The 23,323-nt window shown below is 37.7% G+C and overlaps 2 protein-coding genes across 2 annotated transcripts in view; one reads left to right on the top strand and one right to left on the bottom strand.

Annotated features, from left to right (window-relative positions):
* LOC106089634 (bone morphogenetic protein receptor type-1B) overlaps positions 1–23,323 on the top strand; it is a 735,175-nt gene that overhangs the window by 43,312 nt on the left and 668,540 nt on the right. The window lies entirely within an intron of this gene.
* Positions 13,527–20,515, bottom strand: LOC106081546 (probable cytochrome P450 4ac1). The gene is made up of 8 exons (XM_013243566.2): positions 20,320–20,515; positions 20,063–20,266; positions 19,899–19,980; positions 19,660–19,760; positions 14,434–14,695; positions 14,139–14,356; positions 13,754–14,065; positions 13,527–13,690 (listed from the first exon to the last, which is right to left on the bottom strand). Exons 1-8 carry the CDS (start codon positions 20,513–20,515, stop codon positions 13,527–13,529), a joined length of 1,539 nt encoding a protein of 512 aa, XP_013099020.2.

The raw sequence follows: 23,323 nt of genomic DNA, 5'->3' as shown, positions 1-23,323 counted from the left end.
GTAAGCCTAACATTCTTACGTGCTCAGGTTAGGTTAGGTTGAAAAGGGGTGCAGATATTAATCCGCCCCATGTCACTATGGACATAAACCTAAGCCAGTAATCGGCTTTTTGGCGCCTTAAAAACTATAAAGTAACCTCTAAAAGGAAAATTTTAAGTTAGGAATTCCGTGATACATACAAAATCCTTAATTGTTTTCAATACCACTCCCCTAAGTTGGTTCATGTCTGGCATTGTGTCTCCACCTAAGTGCCGGTGTCTGTTAGACGCGAAAGCCGGGCAATGGCAAAGGAAATCCTTCAACGTCTCATCATCTTTCCCGCATGCCCTACACATGCTATCACTTGCCGCACCGATTTTACATAAGTTAGCTCGTAGTCCTATGTGTCCCGTTATGATACCATTAGCTATATTTGCTTCCTTTCCTCGTCTTCTCACGATCTGGACCCCCCCATAGGATTTTCGCCGTCCTACCGACCGTTTCGCTGTTCCACAATGTTGCATGCGCATTAGTCGCCCACTCCTTTAACTTGGTCTGCGTCGACCCGAAAGGCTTTGGGTTTACCAAGTTTATCATCTGCGCTTTCATTTCCTCTTACTCCGTTATGGCCCGGCACCCAAACGATGCTGATTTTGCCATCCTCAGAAGAGGCACTAATCTCCTTCTTACACTGCAGGACTGTTCGTGACCTTCCCGTCCTGGTTCTTATTGCCCTTATGGCAATTTTACTGTCTGTAAAGATGTTCACACTCGACGTCCTCTCGTTAGCACCACACCACCTCATGCATTCCGTGATCGCACGGATCTTCGCCTGAAGGACCGTATTATGGTCAGGCAGTCTAAAACAGATCTTAGTTCGTGGGTTCTCAATGTAGACCCCCAGGCCCATTCTGTCCTCTAGCTTTGATCCATACGTGTAACATGATCTTCCAGATGGCAATACTAGGGTTCCTTCAATCCAAGAGTGTGCCGATGTCATCAGTGCCTCGCACTCGACTTCAAGGTTCATCTCAGGTATCCGATCGGAAAACTCTTCCCTTCCTTCCAGGTTTCCTATCGTTGCCTCGACTATAGCACGATTGTATAAGCTGCTCCCATCCTCAATCAATTCTCCCATCGCCTTAAGCCGCAGTGGCTGCCTCACACTTAATCTGTATTTCAATGGGTCGGATATATAGAATACTCTCCAGTGATTAGGTGGGTTCTTATTGATTGATCGGACGACAGCCATGTGGATTTTTCAACTAAAACGTCATTTGAAAGTGTACCTGATGAGAAAAGCTGGTCGGGCGGACTTAAACACCAGTCACAGTCAATTAGTGCCGTCAATATATGATGGCGATCTCAAAAGTAGCCAACCTGACAAGTGGCAACCTCCTAAAACATGTGTTTTAAATTTTAAGCCGCCATGGTATTTATTTTTATATTGGAGCTTTCAGTTGTAAACGAATTGCAAATATGGAACAAGTAAAAGCCGAGAGGAAGTCATAACTGAAGTCTTTATTCCAAATTTCAACCAAATCGGTTGAAAATTGAGGCTTCTAAGGGCTCAAGAAGTCAAATTGTCAACCTGACATATAGATGGCGGTAGTAGTCTAAAAAAAATATTTTTTTCCTGAAAAGTGGCAACCTCCTAGAACAGCCAACTAAACACCAGTGACAGCCATATAAGATGGCTGTCCCAAAAGTAGCCAACTTGGCATATAAAAGGCTGTAGTAGTGTTAAAAATATATATATATATATATACAGCGGTCAAAAAAAGTATTCATCATTCAATGTTTTTTTTTTAATAAGTCTACAAAAGACAATTGGAATAAAAACATATTAAACTAATGATGCAGTAGTGCTTGTGTGATATATATGTACACAATTTCATTGTTTTTAAAGAAAAAAATAGTATTTATTGGAACAAAAAGGGCCATTTTACAGCTGAACACAAAAAATTAAACAAAAAAAGTATTCATCATTGCAAAAAAACAAAAAAATAAATAACATAATTTAAAAAAATTAATACTTTGTTATTCGACCACCGCGTCTTATAACTTCTTTTAAACGGTTTGACATCGATTGGACTAATTTAGCGGTTATATTTTGGTCTATATTAGTCCATTCCTCCATTATCACCTGTTGCATTTGACTCTTGCTCGAAAAATTGCGCGTTCTCAATTTGCGTTCGAGATGTTCCCAAAGATGTTCAATTGGGTTCAAGTCGGGACTTTGAGGAGGAGTTTTAATGACTTTGGGGCAGTTATACAGCATCCACATCTTGGTATTTAAAGCAGAATGTTTGGGGTCATTATCTTGATAATATTGAAAGTTATTACCAAGCCCAAGTTTTACAGCACTATCTTTTAAATTCCTCTTTAAAATGTCAATGTAATACTTATGATCCATTACTCCATTAATAATTTCAAGATTTCCCGCTCCTGAAGCCGCCATACACCCCCAAACCATTAAACCACCTCCACCATGTTTTACAGTAGCAACTGTGTTTCGTTCTTCAAGCTCTGTATTTGGTTTTCTGTACACTATGACCTTTCCATCGCACCCAAAAAGATTAAACTTGCTCTCGTCTGCAAAAATGACTGTTTTCCAAAATGATTCGGGCTGTTTTACATACATTTTTGCGAAGTTTAGCCTTTTCACTCGGTTTATTTTATTTATAAAGGGCTTCTTACGTGCAGTTCTTCCTCTGTAACTATGCCTTTTGAGTGTATTTCGAATTGTTTGTGTAGTAACTTCCTTCCCTAAATATTCCATAGTGTTTTTACGAAGAATGGTCGCATTTGTCTTCGGAGTTTTCTGAACTTGCCGCACTAGCCAACGCACATCTCCAACTGAAAGTGCTTTTGGTCGACCAGATCTTGGTTTATTGTCAACAGTTTTCGTTTCTGTCCACTTTCTGATGATGGATTGTATAGTAGATCGTGGTCTATTTCACTGATAGTTTTTTGAGTTAAACCATTCCTGTGGTGTTTCATTATCAAAACTTTTACCTCATCAGAAACCTCGTTTTGCTTACGACCCATTTTGACAAAAACTATATTTTCAATGAAATTAAATATTTGCTGTCAAGGGAAAAGCCTCCTTTACTAAATAAAACAGAAAAGGGGGATTCCCAAATAATATTTGAATTTGACTTTGATGATAGCACATCAATGATGAATACTTTTTTTGTTCTGTTTTTGGTGTTATTATATAAAATTGCATTTTTTGCGCTAATTAAATTTATTTTTTGAATTTATTTTAAAACATATTACGAAAAATAAACTATTGCATAAAACTGCATTATTTGTTTACTTTAAATTTTCTTCAATTTCCTAAAATAAGTGAATTTATTATCAATTTTGCTAATGATGAATACTTTTTTTGACCGCTGTATATATATATATTTTCCTGAAAAGTGGCAACCTCCTAAAACAGCCAACTAAACACCAGTGACAGCCAACTATTACCTTCAATATAAGATGGCGGTCCCAAAAGTAGCCAACTTGACATATAGATGGCGGTAGCAGGGTGAACAAAATATATAGTTTTTTTCCTCAAAGTGGCAACCTCCTAAAACATGTGTTTTAAATTTTAAGCCGCCACGGTATTTTTTTATTGGAGCTCTCAATTGTAAACGATTTGCAAATATGGAACAAGTAAAAGCGTGCTAAGTTCGGTCGGAAGGAAATCATAACTCAAGTCTTTGTTTCAAGTTTCAGCCAAATCGGATGAAAATTGAGGCTTCTTAGGGCTCAAGGAGTCAAATCAAGAGATCGGTTTATATGGAGGTTATATCAGTTTATAGACCGATTCGTATCATACTTGGCATGGTTGTTGAAAGTCATAACTCAAGTCTTTGTTCCAAATTTCAGCCAAATCGGATGAAAATTGAGGCTTCTAAGGGCTCAAGAAGTTAAATCAAGAGATCGGTTTATATGGAGGTTATATCAGTTTATAGACCGATTCGGATCATACTTGGCATGGTTGTTGAAAGTCATAACTCAAGTCTTTGTTCCAAATTTCAGATGACAATTTGTGTGGGATCTAACGCGAACAAATTTTTTGACGGTCAAATGTTCATGCAAAATTGAATGTATGCTTGTCCCACTAGTGCCTATGGTTGTCTCAATCTCACGATAGGTCACATGACGTTCTTGCAGTATCAGTGGGCGCACAGCCTACACGGTTTTTTGGAACAACAACTGATTTTAGAAACACCTTCACGAAATTCGTCTTGGAGTGAACTACGACATCGGTTGATTTCACCATACCATCGACAAACACTGGACCTTGTTGAAGCTTCATCGCCAAAAATTTAATTAAGTTCATCAATGCACTGTTGTTGAGTTAATCCGCGTCAAAAGTTGTAAAAAATAATCGCACGAAAATGTTCACGACTTTCCATTTTTTGGCCGAGATGAATCTTTTTAGTTACTGTAAACAACACAAATAGCGCTCGTATGTCAAAACGTTCTGAGTACGTATAACGTCAAACATGTCGAGATTTACGATAAAGCTGTCCGTTGGCAGATTGCAACACAAGGGTTGTCCAATCCCGAAATATAAAAGGCAACCCTCGTATTGCTGATACTACAGCAGTAGCTGAAATGTCTGTTGTTTGCTGAAAATTACTGATGGGTTTGTTACAAAAAAATTAAATGAAAGAGATATTTTTTGGAAAAAAAATGAGAAAAAAATGGTTTTGGTCACACACCCACACCGATGTGATCCTTTCGTTGTTGTTGGTTATTGCACACACTGTTTGTAAAAGGTTTTTGAGCACAGGCGATTGTGCGCTGCGTTTCATAACTTAGTAAAAAGGGTCATCGTTATTGTGAGCAATACACAGCACTCCTGCGTCATAATCTTCAAGTAGGTATAGAGCACTTATGCGGCATTTCCGTTTGCAGCTAACAAAAACTGTTGTTTTAGCAAACATCTTTGCTGTTTTGAGAAACAAATTTCATTGAGTGGAGAAGTATTGTTTCCTGTGCCATTTTCTCCCCTATCTTTTTGTCCTTTGCATATGATTTATCCAGTCAGTGAGAACCCGGTCCACCTGGTACTGGTTTAAGGATTGAATATGTGCGTCGGTGCGTTAATTTTTATAAGCCCCTTTGATTTCAACCTATGCCGCCAATGTTCACTTCTTGGCATCGAAGGATTCTTCTACCTTATGCAAAACCTCGTGCAGCGCAGTCTCCACCAACCTTCCCCTGGCATAGATTGGCTGTTTGTATCGTGTGTTTGGCCTAATAAAAAGGATAATAGGGATATATATGTATATCTAACTTTGCCAAAATAAAGTACTGTGAGTTGTATGGCCTCTCTCGATATCCATGCTATATACGATCGAAGCCGTTTAGTTTGCATAAAAATCTGGTCTCTATTAATTATTAATCCGCTTAAGTGTGGACCACTTAGTGATATAAGCAGTCATCAAAAATTTGCATATAATGCATAACGCTTCATTAGATAGCGATAAAAAGAAATGCGTATTTGTAGAATTAATTTTAAAATTAAATCTTCATATTTCATTTGGAACAGTTATAGAACAATAGTTAAGTCTTGGAAATTGTGTTATTAAACGTGACTCAACCTATAACAACATGCCGCATTATATAACTGCAGTCGAACTATGGGTATGTTTCTAAAATTTGCTTTTGCAAGTTCGAATGCTCAGAAATACGTCTTTGGTCCGGCATCCAGCCATTTAATTGAGATGTCTACGATTATGCGTTATTTTAACCAGATAAGCTGGTGAAATCGCACCCGATCTTAAGTAGCTCGGCTGTTGACCTATCACTGACTAAAACTTTTAAAAAGCATTAAAAGATCACATTTTTCGAAAACAATGTAATTTTCAAAATTCTGGTATGGGGAGGTAGTTAGCAGCACCAACATCGAAGAATTCACAGGGCCACACCAGATCAAAACACGAGAAAAAAAAATAGATTATGCTGTTATAGATGGAAGGCAATCAACCAACGTTTTAGATATACGAACGATCCGAGGGGCGAACATCTATTCGTATCATAACCTTGTAGCAGTAAAGGTTCGCACATGCCTTAGTGTGGCAAGACACGTACGATCTGACATTACACGGAAGCTGAAAATTGAAAAGCTGCAAACACATCAGATGACATCGGCATACTTCATTCGACTAACCCAATTGCTTGATGAAAGCACTCTTGGTCCCGATGATATAAAGGCGCAGTGGCACCCCATTGGCCACTTCATGGAAAATTCCGCGCAATCCGTATTTGGGTGCATGAAGCCTCCCCAAAAAAAACCCATGGTACGATCAAGAGTGTCGAAATGGTACTGAAGCCAAGAATGCGGCATACAGAGCGACCCTGCAATCAGTAGCAACGCCCCAGATGATGGAGAGGTATGGGGAGAAAAGAAGATATACGACTATACCGCAAGAAGAAAATGGAATTGGAAAGTCCTGAGTATGAGCGATATGAGATGTGTAGGAGTCAGAATCAATTGCGGAAATTCTGCCAAAGAATCAAACTTCAAACCGATGGATTTGGTACAGGCACATCCCCCCGCAGAACAAATAAGTAAATCTGGTAACTGACACAGACAGTGTGCTTAGGATGTGAAAATAACATTTTACCCATCCGTTGATGGTGGCCATGACCATACCGCAGACCCAATCTCTGATGATGGTATAGAGTGTTTACCTCCTAGTCAGAATGACATCCAAGTAGCTGTGACCCGACTGAAGATTGAGGTCCAAGTAGCTGTGACCCGACTGAAGAACAATAAGGCAGCAGGAGCCGAAGGGTTGCTCGCTGAACTATTTAAGGCTGAGGCGATCCAATCCTTAGACCAGTACCGGGTGGACTGCGTCCTTAGAGACTGGATAAACCATATGCATATGCACTGTTGTTGAGTTAATCCACGTCGAAAGTTGTAAAAAATAATCGCACGAAAATATTCGCAATTTAATTCCATTTTTTGGGCGATAGGAATCTTTTATGGTACTGCAAACAACACAAATAGCGCTTGTATGTCAAAACGTTCTGAGTACGTATAACCTCAAAAATGTCAAGCTTTACGATGGAGCTGTCAGTTGGCAGATTGTTACACAAGGGTTGTCCAATCTCAAAATATAAAAGGGAACCCTCGTATCCCCAAAACCAGTGGAGATATTGTACACCTCAAGCGGACTTTTTTGTTGACATTTTTCAGCACTATCCAGCAAAATAGTTTGAAAAGCGGCCCACAAATAAAAATTTGACAGCAAGAACAATTTTTCGAAATGCCGAGGTTATTAAATTTAGGGGCCCTCCAGGAGGCGTCCGGACCATCTAGGGCCTCGCATTTTGCACACAATCTCGCTAACAACTCGGCCCAAAACATTTCAAATATTAAAGAGAAATATCTACCCGTTTTCACACGGCATATTTTTATACCCTCCACCATAGGATGGGGGTATACTAATTTCGTCATTCTGTTTGTAACTCCTTGAAAGACCCCATAAAGTGTATATATTCTTGAACGTCATGACATTTTAAGTCGAACTAGCCATGTCCGTCCGTCCGTCTGTCTGTAGAAAGTACGCAAACTTTCGAAGGAGTAAAGCTAGCCGCTTGAAATTTTGCACAAATACTTCGTATTAGTGTAGGCCGCCTGGGATTGTATATGGGCTATATCGGTCCACGTTTTGATATAGCTGCCATATAAATCGATCTGGGGTCTTGACTTCTTAAGCCGCTAGAGGGCACAATTCTTATTCGATTTGCCTGACATTTTGCATGAGGTGTTTTATTATGACTTCAAACAACTATATTTAGAATGGTTCAAATCGGTCCATAACCTCATATAGCTGCCATATAAACCGATCTTGGGTCTTGACTTCTTGATTCTCTAGAGGGCGCAATTCTCCTCCGATTTGGCTGAAATATTGCATGACGTGTTTTGTTATGACTTCCAACAACTGTATTAAGAATGGTTCAAATCGGTCCATAACCTGGTATAGCTGCCATATAAACAGATCTGGGGACTTGACTTCTTAAGCTTCTAGAGGGCGCAATTCCTATTCGATATGGCTGAAATTTAGCATGACGTATTTTATTCTTACTTCCAACAACTGTGTCAAATAAGGATCAAATCGGGTTATTACCTGATATAGCTGCCATATAAACCGATCTGGGATCTTGACTTCACGAGCCTCTAGAGGTCGCAATTATTATCCGATTTGTCTGCAATTTTGTACAACGGATCCTCTCATGACCATCAACATACGTGTTTATTATGGTCTGAATCGGTCTGTTGTCTGATACAGGTCCCATATAAATCGATGTCTCTATTTTACTTCTTGAGCCCCCAAAGGGCTCAATTCTTATTCGAATTGGCTGATGTTGTACACAGGTCTCTAACATGGTCCAAACCGGACTATATCTTGATATTGCTCTAAAAGCAGAGCAAATCTTTTCTTATTTTCTTTTTTGCCTAAGAAGAGATGCCGGGAAAAGAACTCGACAAATGCGATCCATGGTGGAGGGCCGGCCGAACTTAGCACCCTTTTACTTGTTTAATATATTTTTTTATTTTTCTCCCACTGTGTATTGTTAATTTCCCATCACCTATAGTTCATACGAAAACGAGAAGTACAAATCGGAAGATTGATTTATATAGAAGGAATATCAGCCACAGACCAATTAAAAACAAATTTATTGTAAAAAATTTGGATGAAAATTGCGCCCTCTATAGGCGAAATGTATCTTATAGGATACATTCAGTGTCAGATTTGTATACCCTTCACGATGGGATGGTAATTTCGCCATTCTGTTTGTAACTCCTCGAAATATTCGTCTAAGACCCCATAGAATATATTTATTCTAGACCGTCATGACATTGTAAGTCAAACTAGCCAAGTCCGTCCGTCTGTCTGTCGAAAGCACGCTAACTTTCGAAGGAGTAAAACTAGCCGCTTGAAATTTTGCACAAATACTTCTTATTAGTGTAAGTCGGTTGGGATTGTAAATGGGCTATATCGGTCCACGTTTTGATATAGCTGCCATATAAACCGATCTGGGATCTTGACTTCTTGAGCTGCTAGAGGGCACAATTCTTATCCGATTTGGCTGAAATTTTGCGTAGGGTGTTTTGTTATGACTTTCAACAACTGTGCTGAGTATGGTTGAAATCGGTCCATAATCTGATAAAGCTCTCATATTAACCTATCTGGGGTCTTGACTCTTGAGCGTCTACAATGCACTATTCCTATCCAATTTGGCTGAAATTTTGCACGACGTGATTTGTTATGACTTCCAACAACGGTGTTAAGAATAGTTCAAATCGGTCTATAAACTGTCTATAATCTAACAGGCTAGTTTCAACTTTGGGAGAATCGGGGCCTTTGGTTGCAAACATAAAATATTGGCTGGCTAAGTTTAAACGTCGTCGGAGTCGTACGAGCTGTCATAACGAACACAGTAATGGTCGACTTGTTGAGGTGTCCCAACCAGAAATGGTTGCAAATCCACAATATGGTATTGAATGACCGTCCATTGAAAAACCATCGCTGAAAAATTTTCTGATATTCACGCCGGGATTTGAATCCAGACATTGAACGTAAAAGGCGGACATATGAACCTCTGCGCCACGGTGTCCTCCCATATTAACTTGGTGATTTGCGGTGCTTAACCATAAAAATCGTGCAAAACTATGCAGCACGCACTGCATTTGATGATAGCACAAAAAATTTTTTGATATAAATTACCTCTCTGACTAAAACAAGTCATAACCAACAAGACAAAATATGATCATTTCTACGAAACAAGTATTTCAAGAATAATTTAAGAAAATAAAATTTTGGCAAATCTACCAATTCCAATGAATAAGATTTTGTTTTCTCATATCCAACACGTTTGCAATGTGTCAGAAAAGAAATGGCTATTGTGGGTTATCGTCTGTGTGTTAATGGTCTATATTTCACCATAGACATCTATTGTACGTGCTAGAAATCAAAGATTACTAGTCCTCATTCAATAGATAGCTCACATATGTGACAGTATTTCATCGACCAGGAATAGTCTCGGTTTTTATGCCATACAGTCTACAAATTGTTTGAATAAATCACACTAAAAATGTTGCACATTTTATGGCAAAGTAGCAACAAACCAACCCACCATCATCATGAAAGCAACTTGTCATCAAGCTGCATGACAACAGTTGCTACATTTTTCTAGAACATAACTTCAATAAAAGGAAATACTTGCGATGATTCGAATAATGTTCCCACAATTATTTCAAAACATTGTTGCAGATCTATGGCCGAAGATCTTTCTATAAATGCTGACTTAATATGGTCGAAAGAATTCTCATTTCCAACGGGATTAAACAAAACGTGGTGGTAATCATGACAGATATTATGGAGTGGTAATCACAGGAAATTTTCATTGAAATTCCTTACAAATGTTCTACAGAGACAAAGTTTCTATTAAATTTTCTCAAAACGAGAGAAAATTTCCTGAAATTTTCTCTAAAGAAAAAATTTCTATGCAATTTTCTCTGAGGAAGAAATTTCAGTGAAATTTTCTCTAAAGATACAATTTCCGTGAAATTTCCTCTAAAGACGAAATTTCCATAAAATTTTCTCTAATGAAATAATTTCCGTGAAATTTTCTCTAACAAAACAATGTCCATGAAATTTTCTCTAAATACAAAATTTCCATAAAACTTTCTCTAAAGACAAAATTTCCATGAAATTTTCTCTAAAGACAAAATTTCCATGAAATTTTCTCTAAAGACAAAATTTCCATGAAATTTTCTATAAAGACAAAATTTCCATGAAATTTTCTCTAAAGACAAAATTTCCATGAAATTTTCTCTAAAGACAAAATTTCCATGAAATTTTCTCTAAAGACAAAATTTCCATGAAATTTTCTCTAAAGACAAAATTTCCATGAAATTTTCTCTAAAGACAAAATTTCCATGAAATTTTCTCTAAAGACAAAATTTCCATGAAATTTTCTCTAAAGACAAAATTTCCATGAAATTTTCTCTAAAGACAAAATTTCCATGAAATTTTCTCCAAAGACAAAATTTCCATGAAATTTCATGGAAATTTTCTCTAAAGACAAAATTTCCATGAAATTTTCTCTAACGACAAAATTTCCATGAAATTTTCTCTAAAGACAAAATTTCCATGAAATTTTCTCTAAAGACAAAATTTCCATGAAATTTTCTCTAAAGACAAAATTTCCATGAAATTTTCTCTAAAGACAAAATTTCCATGAAATTTTCTCTAAAGACAAAATTTCCATGAAATATTCTCTAAAGACAAAATTTCCATGAAATATTCTCTAGAGACAAAATTTCCATGAAATTTTCTCTAAAGACAAAATTTCCATGAAATATTCTCTAGAGACAAAATTTCCATGAAATTTTCTCTAAAGACAAAATTTCCATGAAATTTTCTCTAAAGACAAAATTTCAATGAAATTTTCTCTAAAGACAAAATTTTCATGAAAGTTTCTCTAAAGACAAAATTTCTATGAAATTTTCTCTAAAGACAAAATTTCTATGAAATTTTCTCTAAAGACAAAATTTCCATGAAATTTTCCCTAAAGACAATATTTCCATTAAATTTTCTCTAAAGACTAAATTTTCATGAAATTTTCTCTAAAGACAAAATTTCCCCGAAATTTTCTCTAAAGATAAAATTTCCATAAAATTTTCTCTAAAGACAAAATTTCCATGAAATTTCCCCAAAGACAAAATTTGCATGAAATTTTCTCTAAAGACAAAATTTGCATCAAATTTTCTCTAAAGATAAAATTTCCATGAAATTTTCTCTGAAAACTAAATTTCCATGAAATTTTCTCTAAAGACGAAATTCCTTTGAAAGATTTAAAGGTTGACTGAGAAGATTTTTATTCCAATCGTCGCACAGTGGGTTAACATAAAAATAAGTGGAAATGTGTCTGGTATTTTTATCGGATAAAGATATCTTCGGGGTTAAAACTGAGGTGATAAGTGCTTATATGCAATATTTCGTGGCCTTAGAGGTCCCGGACAAACAACTTTTATCATACCCACTACCATAGGATGGGAGTGTACTAATCTAGTCATTCCGTTTTTATCACGCCGAAATTTTCGTCTAAGACCCCATGAAGTATATATCTTCTTGATCATCTCGACGTTCTAAGTCGATTTAGCCATGTCCGTCCTTCCGTATGTCGAAATCACGATAGCGGTCGACCGCGCAAAGTTAGCCGCTTGAAATTTTGCACAAATACTTAATATCGATGTAGGTCGTTGGAGTTGCAAATGGGACATATCGGTTCAGATTTAGATATAGCTCCCATATAAACCGATCTCCCGATTTGACTTCTTGAGCCCCTGGAAGCCACAACTTGTGTCCGATTTGGTAACATGTGGTGTTCGATTATGAATTCCAACTAATGTGCCAACTACGATCCAAATCGGTCTATGACCGATCTCCCGATTTGACTTCTTGAGCCCTTACAAGCCACAATTTTTGGCCGATTTGGCTGACATTTTGCATATGGTGCTCTGTTATAAATACCTACAACTGTCCCAAGTACGATCCAAATCGGTCTATAACCTGATATAGCTACCATATAAACCGATCTCCCGATTTGACTTCTTGAGCCCTTACAAGCCGAATTTGTTGTCCGACTTGGCTGAAATTTTGCATATGGTGTTCTGTTATGAGTACCAACAACTGTGCCAAGTACGATCAAAATCGATCTACAACCGATCTCCCGATTTGACTTCTGGATTCCTTACAAGCCGCAATTCGGTCCGGCCGATCTTTACATGCTTACTTTTATTTTATTTTTTTTTTTTTTAAATTGGAACTTTGTTGTTTGTAAAGTCATTTCTGAACCGATTTGCAATTTTTCAACTCAATTGATTAGCTGACAAAGTTTGTTTTATTTTGGACGCAATATTTGTTTTGATTCTTCAGTCTAAAGTTATGCGAGTTACAAATCAAAAAATGTGAAAAAGAGTATTTTTGGACCTTTTTGGTCAAAATGGGTATTTTTTATAATTCGTCCTCTGAGCGGCTGTGATACACCAACAGGCCATGTTTGAATCCGGCTGAGAATTGAACAGTAGGTGGACTTCTTAAGCACCGTCCACCATACCACAACACCATATAGCATTATAGGTCTGACAACTACAGTATACACTCAGTACATGGCACGCGGTTAAAACCCTCCAACTTTTAACTCGCATGTGTATATGGCAATAATTAATTTTCTTATCCCTTCCAAAATGTTTGATTTGAAGCTCATTCTCTTCTCCTAAGAAGACAGATGCCACTGTGGATAGCTTGTATCTCCCGCTGAAAATAAAAACTTCCATCTTAGACGAATTTATGCCTAGAAAACTTTTCGGTAGCCCATGCCGCTGTCGTACGTAGGGCTTCCTGAAGCCCAAGTAAGCCGTAGTTTCTTGAACAAACACCACCACTGCACCTGTTACCGCATGCCGCATAAATATTTCCCTTATATTTTTGTAGGAAGGCTTTTAAAATCTTAGAAATCTATTTTACAATTTTCCTTAGTTTCACATAAATTTTCTGCGATGTTCTCAAAATCAAGCCATATTCGAAGGACAAATCTTCCAATTTGGTAACGGGCAATATTTCAAAATGTTGCAATAAGGCAACCAATACAGCCTTCATTTCCAGTATGGCAAATTTTTGGCCTTAAAAGAAAAAGACATTAATTTTAGGATCACAAAAAAGGTTATCTTAACTTTGTTACACACCTATACAGTTTCTTGATCCTGCGCTAAAGGGCACAAAGGCAAAAGGATGTCTATTTGCGGAATTTTCTGGTGTGAATCTTTCTGGCTTAAAAGCGGAAGGATCTGAAAAATGTCTGGGATCCCTCATTATGTCATATATGTGAACATTCACTTGACTGTTTGCGGGCAATATAAGGTCATTGATATGAGTCTCGGTCACACAGGTGCGTGCAATAAACGGTACCGAAGGATATAAACGCAATGTCTCCTTAATCACACACTCCAAGTAATCTAATTTATTAAAGTCAAATACAGTTAGGCTAGAGAAATCACCTAAAAAAAAGAAAATTTATTTTGTTATGTTAGTAAGACTTTGAGATAGGCCTAAAGGTCGCTTCGAACTTACCTATATTTGCCAATTCTTGACGACATTTTTCCTGTGCCTTGGGGTGTAGGGCCAAATTCAATATGGTAAATATCAGACATGTGGAGGTGGTATCATATCCCTCGAACATGAAGGTGTTGACCTCATCACATATACCCACATGGTCAATATTCCCCTTGGACTCTTCATCCAGCAGAGTATCCAACATGGCATAACGCTTCTTTTTGCCATATTCATCGCTGAAAGACAGTACCATTATCATATATCATAATTAACCGAGTTATAGTTGGCTTTACTGAATTCTGGCGAAACTTACATTTCCTCTTCATTATCCCTTCGTTGGGCTTGCTTTTGGCGATATTCTTCTCTCTTCTTCTGAATGATCTTACTGCTGAAATCACTGGCGATCTTCAAATCGTGCTTATGCTTCTTATATCTTCCAAACATGCGAAATACGATGTCATAGAACATCAAGGGATTGAAGATCCTTTCTATAACAACCTCTTCAATGTCATGAATGGTTTTGCGATATTGAGCACTGCCAACTAAATCATCTAAACTGACACCCAAAGCGGTTTCTAGAAAAATAGGTTTTAACTCTTGATTCTCTGCTTAGATCTTTGCAACTAGGCAGCGGAATTACAGTGCCAGAAAAGAAGAAAGTTATAGAACTTGCGACTTGCCTTTGCCAAATTATTTCGCTGTCTTTTTATACCTACCACCATAGGACAGGGGGTATATTCATTTAGTCATTCCTTTTGCAACACATCGAAATATCCTGTTCCGACCTTACAAAGTATATATTTTTTGATCGTCGCAAATTCTAAGGCGATTTAACCATGTCCGTGTATGTGTCCATCTGTCCGTCCGTGTGGCTGTAAGTTGTAATCATGCTATAGGCCCCAAAAATTCGGATATCGTGTTGAAGTTTTGCACAGACTCGTATTTCTTCCATACGCAGATCAAGTTCTTGAATGGGCCAATTCGGACTTTGTTTGGATGTCATATAGAACGATCAGGTGATTAATGGTCTTAAGCCCGTAAAAGCCGTTTTTTGTCCGATTTCGTTGAAATTTGAAACAGGCAGTTATACTAGGGTCCCCGATATTCAAACCGAACATGGTCTATTTCGGACCATCTTTCAATATAAAAAGAGTTGCGTGACTGACTGATTGCTGACTGACTGATCATCGCCCAGCCCAAATGGCTAAAGCTAAAATCATGAAATTTTGCACGAATGTTGGTCTTGGGTCATGGGCACGTTTAGGTACTAACATACATGTTTTCCCAGCGAGTAAGGAAAAGGCTAGAATTATGTTCTTGGGCTCAAATTAAACATCATTTCGAAAAAATAAGGCTTGGTAAAAAAATTTTGGAAAATCGTACCAGAAGTGGGAGAAGTAGTACGTTTAGTACCGCAATTGGTTAGGTTAGGTTGAAAAGAGGATGCAGATATTAATCCGCCCCATGCCACTATGGACATACACCTAAGCCAGTAATCGGCTTGTTGTGCGCTCTAAGAACAATAAAGCAACCTTTAAAAAGAAAATGTTAAGTTAGGAATTACGTGCTACTTACAAAATCCTTAATCGCTTTCTATACCACTCCCCTAAGTTGGTTCATGTCTGGTATTGTGTCTCCACCTAAGTGCCGGTATCTATTAGACGCGAAAGCCGGTCAATGACAAAGGAAATGCTCCAACGTCTCATTATCTTCCCCGCATGCCCTACACATGCTATCACTTACCGCACCGATTTTAAATAAGTGAGCTCGTAGTCCTATGTGTCCCATTATGATACCAATATCTATACTGATCTCCTTGCTTCCTTTCAGTAATATCCTCGTCTTCTCACGATCTGGATCCCCCATAGGATTTTTGCCGTCCTACCGACCGTTTCGCTGTTCCACAGTGGTGATTGCGCATTCGTCGCACACTCCCTTAACTCGGACTGCGTCGACCCGAAAGGCTTCGGGTTTACCAAGTTTATTGACGGCAGTCCTCTGGCCTTCACCGCCAAATCGTCTGCCCTTTCATTTCCCCTTACTCCTTTATGGCCCGCCACCCAAACGATGCGGATTTTGCCATTCTCAGATAAGGCCCTTGCCCTTATGGCAATTTTACTGTCGGTAAAGGTATTCACACTCGACGTCCCCGCGTTAGCACCACACCATTTAACGCATTCCGTGATCGCCCGGAACTCCGCCTGCAGGACCGTATTATGGTCAGGCCGTCTAAAACAGATCTCAGTCCCTGGGTTCTCAATGTAAACCTCCAGGTCCACTCAGTCCTCTAGCTTTGATCCATCCGTGTAAAGTGATCTTCCAGATGACAATACTAGGGTTCCGTCAATCCAAGACTGTGCCGATGGCAGCAGTGCCTCGCACTCGACATCAAGGTTCATCTCAGGTATTCGATCGGAAACCTCTTCACTTCCTTTCAGGTTTCCTATCGTCGCCTCGATTATACCGTGATGGTATGAGCTGCTCCCATCCTCAATCAATTCTCCCATCGCTTTAAGTCTCATAGCCGCAGTGGCTGCCTCACACTGTCAATGGGTCGGATATCTAGAATAGTATCCAGTGCCCTAGTGGGCGCGGTCCTCATCGCTCCGCCTATGCCAAGATAACATATTCCCTGAACCTATGCTATATAAGCACTTTTTCCCCATAGCAGTCTACCAAGGTACAGAAGCGTAAGTAGGTATTTGTCTAATCACGCTCCTGTAGAGCCAGTGGACTATCCTATGATTCAGGCCCCATTTCGAGCCTATGGCCCGTATACATAGTGCCCAACATCTGTGAGCCTTCTCAGTGCGCTCCTGAATGTGGCACTTCCAATTCAGTTTCCTGTCCAATATCACACCTAAGTATTTGACCTTGTCAGATATCGAAATCGTCTTATTGAGGAAACGTGATGCGTTAAATTGGTCCACCTTCGTCGTCCTCGTAAACAGGCATATTTCAGTCTTCTCTGGGTTAACATTGAGGCCTCTGGGTCTAGTCCATGCCATATGGAAGAGCACATGCAAGGCTTATGGGTCTGTAGGCCTTTGGTGTCGCATAACTTGCCTTGCCGGGCTTGGGTATAAACAGCACCCTTGCCTCCTGCAAGGCTTTCGGAGTATATGCAAGTCCTAGGCACGCTGTGAAAATTTTGGCCAGACGATTTGCCAGACAGTCTGCCTCTTTCTGTAGTAACGCCAGAAATATGCCATCAGGTCCGCATGACTTAAATGGTTTGAAGCTCCTCTTGGATTCCTTTACCATAAATTCCGTAATTATAAACTTTCGATCAACTTCATTATTCCAAGATTCCAATGTCTCCGTGAGTCCCTTCTTATCCTTTGGAATATAGGGTTTCTTTAAAATTGGTACTATTTGGTTCTTTCTTTGTAAATTGAACTAGAGCTCTGAATTTTGGAACTTAGATATACTATGGAAACCTTAATTGGGTGACTATAATGGTTTTTGAAAATGAGTACATTTAGGTACTAAAATGAAGTACCAAAATGGTATGAAATGCGTGAACTTTGCACTGGGCGGATGGATAGAGGTAGGATTTTGACATTTGACTTAAAAGACATCTGGTGCTAAAGGATGAGGGTGAAAAGACAAAATGGAAAAATAGAACATTTTGGTACCAAAATTGGAACTATTTGGTACTTTCTTTATATATGGAAGTAGGGGTCTGATATTTGACATGCAGGTACATATTTACATATAGCTGCCATATGGACCGATATGCTAGTTTAGAGTCTTAGTCCGTAACAGGCGCATTTATTATCCGATTTCGATGAAATTAAAAACAGTGAGTTGTTTTAAACCTGCCGACATCCGATTTAAATATGGTTCAGATCGGACCATATTTAGATATAGTTGTCATATAGACCGATTTGCTGATATAGGGTCTTGAGCCTATAAAAGCTGCATCTATAACCAGACTTCGCTAAAATTAGGGTCTTAAGCCCGTTACAGACGCATTTATTATCCGATTTCGCTGAAATTTGAAATCGTGTGTTGTTTTAAGCCTCCCGACATCGGACTTAAATATGATTCAGATGGACTACATTTAGAAAAAGCTGTCATATAAAGCGATCTGCCGATTTAGGGTGTTAAGCCAATAAAAACTGCATTTATAAGCCGATTTCGCAGAAACTTGAAGCAGGGGTTCTTTTAAGCCTTCTTTCATCACACCTAAATATGGTTCAGATTGAACAATATTTAGATATAGCAGCCATATAGACCGATCTGCCGATTTAGGGTCTTAAGCCCATAAATGCCGCAATTTTTATCCGATTTCACTGAAATTTGAAATAGTGAGTTGATTAAAGCCTCCTGATATCCGACTCAAATATTGTGCCTGTCGGACTATATTTAAATATAGCTGCCATATAGACCGATCTGGCAATTGAGGATCTTGAGCCCATAAAATCCGCAGTTATTATCCGATTTCGCTGAGATTTGAAATAGTTAGTTGATTTAAGCCTACCTATATCCGACTTAAATGTGGCACAGAACGGTATTTTTTCGGGTATAGCTGCCATATAGACCGATCTGCCGATTTAGGGTCTTAAGCCCACAAAAATCGCAATTATTATCCGATTTCGCGGAAATTTTAAATAGTTAGTTGATTTAAGCCTCCCGATATCCGACTCAAATGTGGCACAGAAGGTTTTTTTCGGGTATAGCTGCCGATTTAGGGTCTTAAGCCCATAAAATCCGCAATTATTATCCGATTTCGTTAAAATTTTAAATAGTGAGTTGATTAAAGACTCCCGATATCCGACTCCAGTATGGTATAGATCGGTCAATATTCAGATATAGCTGTCATATAAAGCGATCTACCGATTAAGGGTCTTGAGTCCATAAAAACTGCATTTATAACCCAATTCCGCTAAAACTTGAAATAGTGAGTTGTTTTAAGCCTTCCGACATCCGACTCAAATATGGTTCAGATCGGTCTATATTTGGATATAGCTGCCATATAGAGCGATCTGCCGATTAAGGGTCTTGAGCCCATAAAAGCTGCATTTATAATCCGATTTCGCTGAAACTTGAAGCAGGGATTTCTTTTCTTCTTCTGTCATCACACCTTAATATGGTCCATATTGAACAATATTTAGATATAGCTGCCATATAGACCGATCTGGCGATTGAGGGTCTTATGCCCATAAAAATTAATTTTTTACCCGATTTCGCTTGAATTTGACTTTGTGACTTCTATTGAGCCTCCCGTCATCCGACCAGTATATGGTCCGGATCGGACTATATTTAGATACATCTGCCATAAAGACAGATCTTCCAATTTAGGGTCTTAATCCCATAAAAAGTGGATTTGTTGCTCGATTTCTCTGAAAATGTGAGTTGTATAAGAGTTCTCGGCACCTGAATTAAATATAATCCAGACCAGCCCTTATTTGCATATTACTATGGAGATAGTAATGGAGTTTTTATAAAAGAGGATGTTTAGTTTTTCCATGGTGGTGGGTATTCAAAGTTCGGCACAGCCGACTTAACTCGTTTTTTACTTATTATAACTCACCAATTACATTGTTTAATGTGAATTCCGTTACAATATCATTAACTTCAATTTCTTCCTTTGGTAAGCACTGCAATTTCTTTAAAAGTTTTAAGCTTTCTTCCCTAAAAAAATATAGAAATTTTAATATGCCTTTTAATATTCCTCGGCTTGGGAAAGCAAATAAAATGTAATCTGTGTAAATGTACTGCCCGATTATCAGGTTTTCAATACTTACTTAATGGACACAATCGAACACTTACTTGAATATATCATTGAATGTTTGCAGAACATTGAAATGAAATGCTGGGGTCAATAATTTACGCCTGGAAAACCATTTGTGACCTAAATAGTGGCATAGAATTTAAAAAGTTAAGCATTTTGGGCATTCAGTTTTTTCAGTTTTTTTCTTTTAGCTAACACTGACCTGAGCTGATTAGCAAGCCATCGCCCAAAAAAGCTATTAGAAGTTTATATATGAACGATTTATCCAACACTGTGGTACTCTGCAACAATTCGGCTGCATCTTCAGCAGTTGCAATACTGTAAACAGGGGCTGTCAAAAAGTACAGCAAATAGCTTTTGCCCTTGGCATATCGAAGATTATTGCGGCCGTATTGAAACATGGCCTCTGTAATCCAGAAAATTAATATGAAAATAATTTTTGTTTTAACTTCTTCATACTTGGTGACGATTCTAAGAGGTCAAAATTATTGCCGAATTGTGGCACAATCCCCGGAACTACTGTGATTTTATCCTCCAGCTTGCTGCCATCTTTTGTTCGCACCCGTTTGCATAGACAGAGAATGAAATAAGTTTCATTCAACTTTAAGGCTATGACAATTACTAACACTGCGACAATAGCAAACAGGATAAACATTTTGTTTTATTTCTGAATGTTTGTAGACTTTTTTTTTCAATTATTTTGTTAAAATTATGAAATATAAAGAACAATATGCTATGTTTAGGAGTTAATGAACAAGACTAAAGTACATGTGTCTACTTAAAGTTTTGATACCCATTGTTGACCTAATCTACCAATATGTTAATCAGAAATATTTTTGTTTCGTTTTCGTTATCAATAAGTGTGAAGCAGTACAACTAAAGTGCTATAAATATCATTAAAAGAATAATTTAATGAAATTTCGATTATAAAAATTTAATGAACATTTCTTGAGAGATAGATTAGTTTTAAAAGAAAATTTTGTTTTTAGAAAAATTTCATGGAAATTTTGTCGTATGAGGAAATTTCATGGAAATTTTGTCCTAAGAGAAGAATTCATGAAAATTTTGTCGTTAGAGGAAATTTCGTGGAAATTTTGTCGTTATTTCATGGAAAATTTTTCTTTAGAGAAAATTTCATGGAAATTTTGTCTTTGGAGAAAATTTCATGGAAATTTTGTCTTTAGAGAAAATTTTATGGAAATTTTGTCTTTAGAGAAAATTTCATAGAAATTTTGTCTTAAGAGAAAATTTCATAGAAATTTTGTCTTAAGAGAAAATTTATTGCAAATTTTGTCTTAAAAAAAATTTTCATAGAAATTTATGGAAATTTTGTATTAGAGAAAATTTCATGGAAATTTTTCTTTAGAGAAAATTTCATGGAAATTTTGTCTTTAGAGAAAATTTCATGGAAATTTTGTCTTTAAAGAAAATTTTATGGAAATTTTGTCTTTAGAGAAAATTTTATGGAAATTTTGTCTTTAGAGAAAATTTCATAGAAATTTTGTCTTAAAAGAAAATTTCATGGAAATTTTGCCTTTAGAGAAAAATTTTTCTTTACAGAAAATTTCACGGAAATTTTGTCTTTAGAGAAAATTTCATGGAAATTTTGTCTTGAAAGAAAATTTCATGTTAATTTTGTTTTAAAAGAAATTTTCATAGAAATTTATGGAAATTTTGTATTAGAGAAAATTTCATGGAAATTTTGTCTATGGAGGAAATTTTATGGAAAGTTTTTCTTTAGAGAAAATTTCATGGGAATTTTATTATTAGAAAAAATTTCTTTAAAGAAAAAATTTCATAGAAATTTTGTCTTAAAAGAAATTTTCATGTAAATTTTGTCTAAAGAGAAAATTTCATGGACATTTTGTTTTTAGAGAAAATTTTATGGAAATTTTGTTTTCAGTAAAAATTTTATATAAATTAAAGTTTGCTTAAAATAAATTTAAGTGGCTGCTATCAGACTCATTTAGATCTTTTCGTCCATTGTGATACCAAAGAAGTGAGAACCTAAATTGGAACTCCTTCTGACTTCCAGTGCGGGACACATATACAGCAGTCTTTTCTTCCTCGACGTACTAACAACTTCTGCAGAAATCTGCCAACTTCAGTCTTTCAGCATTGTTTCCACTCAGACAGTGACCTGTCATGAGGAACACTATGATTGAGACGTCTGTTCTAGGCATCGACAGCAGAGCGGTAGAACTCTTCTAGTCCAGTTTATCCCACTTTTGGGGTGTTCACAATCTCTCTTTGCGTTGCTTTTCGGGTTTCATCCTGAAGACCAATCTAACATGTCGCTAGAGGCATGCCCACAGATTGCCTTTCCCTTGGAAAGTATAAGATAGTTCCTGGATTCGCAAGATCATCTCTAACAGCTCAGCACCACACAGGCTAGAACATTGAGGTCCGATTTGTGTGGTGTTCATTACTATCACGATAAGCTTAGGTTCGAACTAACGGGAGCGCCCACATGTTGCGGATAGTGGAATGCTCCATACGGAGTAGCTGCAACGGCAGCCACGAGCAATCAGCGGAGAGTCTCAGTGAGAGGTCGGGCGGCACCGGCTCGTGCACAAATACTGAGTGCCTATGATGCTCGATATGACAAGACGAGTTGTTGGCGCCTTTAAATAACCAATGGTCACCCTGTTCCCGGCCCTTTAGACCGGAACGAGCTTGCTCACCTACAGCTTGGCGGACTTGCTCATCTACAGCTTGGCCACCTCCAGATGAAAATTTGGCTACACCAACAATCCATCCGTAAAGGGATTGGAAATTTTCTCTTTAAAGAAAATGTCATGAAAATGTTGTCTAAAGAGAAATTTTAAAGAAAATTTTGTTTTTAAGAGAAAATTTCCTGGAAATTTTGACTTAAGAGAAATCACTTGGTCCAATGTCAATTTTGTTTCCTATCAATTGGTCTTTATATATTCATTGGGGGACTTTGAGGATGGGGCGGTCTCCTTAGCCACCACACCGAAATTGGATACCAAATATTTGCTTTAAGACTACTATAAGAGTGCAAACAAAATTTCTCTTCTCACCCCATCTCCGAGATCTGGTATTTGTGAAAATTGTGGTAAGGGGGAGGGTACGCCCCCTCCAGGAATCAGTAACATATTTTCATCACAGCAACGTTCTGCACCATCTATGAATATTTCAAGAAATTCGGGTTTGCCGTTTTTGAGTCGCTTCCCGCGATGGTACACCCAATATTAAGGTGTAACTGCATCGCAATTTAAAGAGCTTTAGCCTAATCCGTAAAGAAAGTAACATTTTGAATGTTTTATTGCCTAAATGTACGTATTTAAAAACAAACCTCTAGTCGGCCCATATATACTATCAAAGTGTAACTGTATCGCAATTTTGCTTAATCCGTAAAGAAGGTACTATCTTGTACGTGTTAGTACGCTTGAGTACCAAAATGTACAAATTTCCAAAAAATTATCCGGTACATACCTGT

This window comes from Stomoxys calcitrans, chromosome 3, assembly GCF_963082655.1.
Source record: "Stomoxys calcitrans chromosome 3, idStoCalc2.1, whole genome shotgun sequence".
In the NCBI taxonomy this organism is placed as follows: domain Eukaryota; kingdom Metazoa; phylum Arthropoda; class Insecta; order Diptera; family Muscidae; genus Stomoxys; species Stomoxys calcitrans.
Note: the sequence above shows the minus strand (reverse complement) of the source record. Positions and strands in the feature narration are given on the sequence as shown.

What these genes read in the sequence shown, in the direction of transcription:
- LOC106081546 (XM_013243566.2), bottom strand. Translation starts at nt 20,515, where the DNA reads ATGTTTATCCTGTTTGCTATTGTCGCAGTGTTAGTAATTGTCATAGCC. An exon ending in CACATTAAACAATGTAATTG is followed by an intron (nt 14,696 to 19,659) that starts GTGAGTTATAAT and finishes CTATTTTTCTAG; the next exon opens with AAACCGCTTTGGGTGTCAGT. An exon ending in AGGATCAAGAAACTGTATAG is followed by an intron (nt 13,691 to 13,753) that starts GTGTGTAACAAA and finishes TTTTCTTTTAAG; the next exon opens with GCCAAAAATTTGCCATACTG.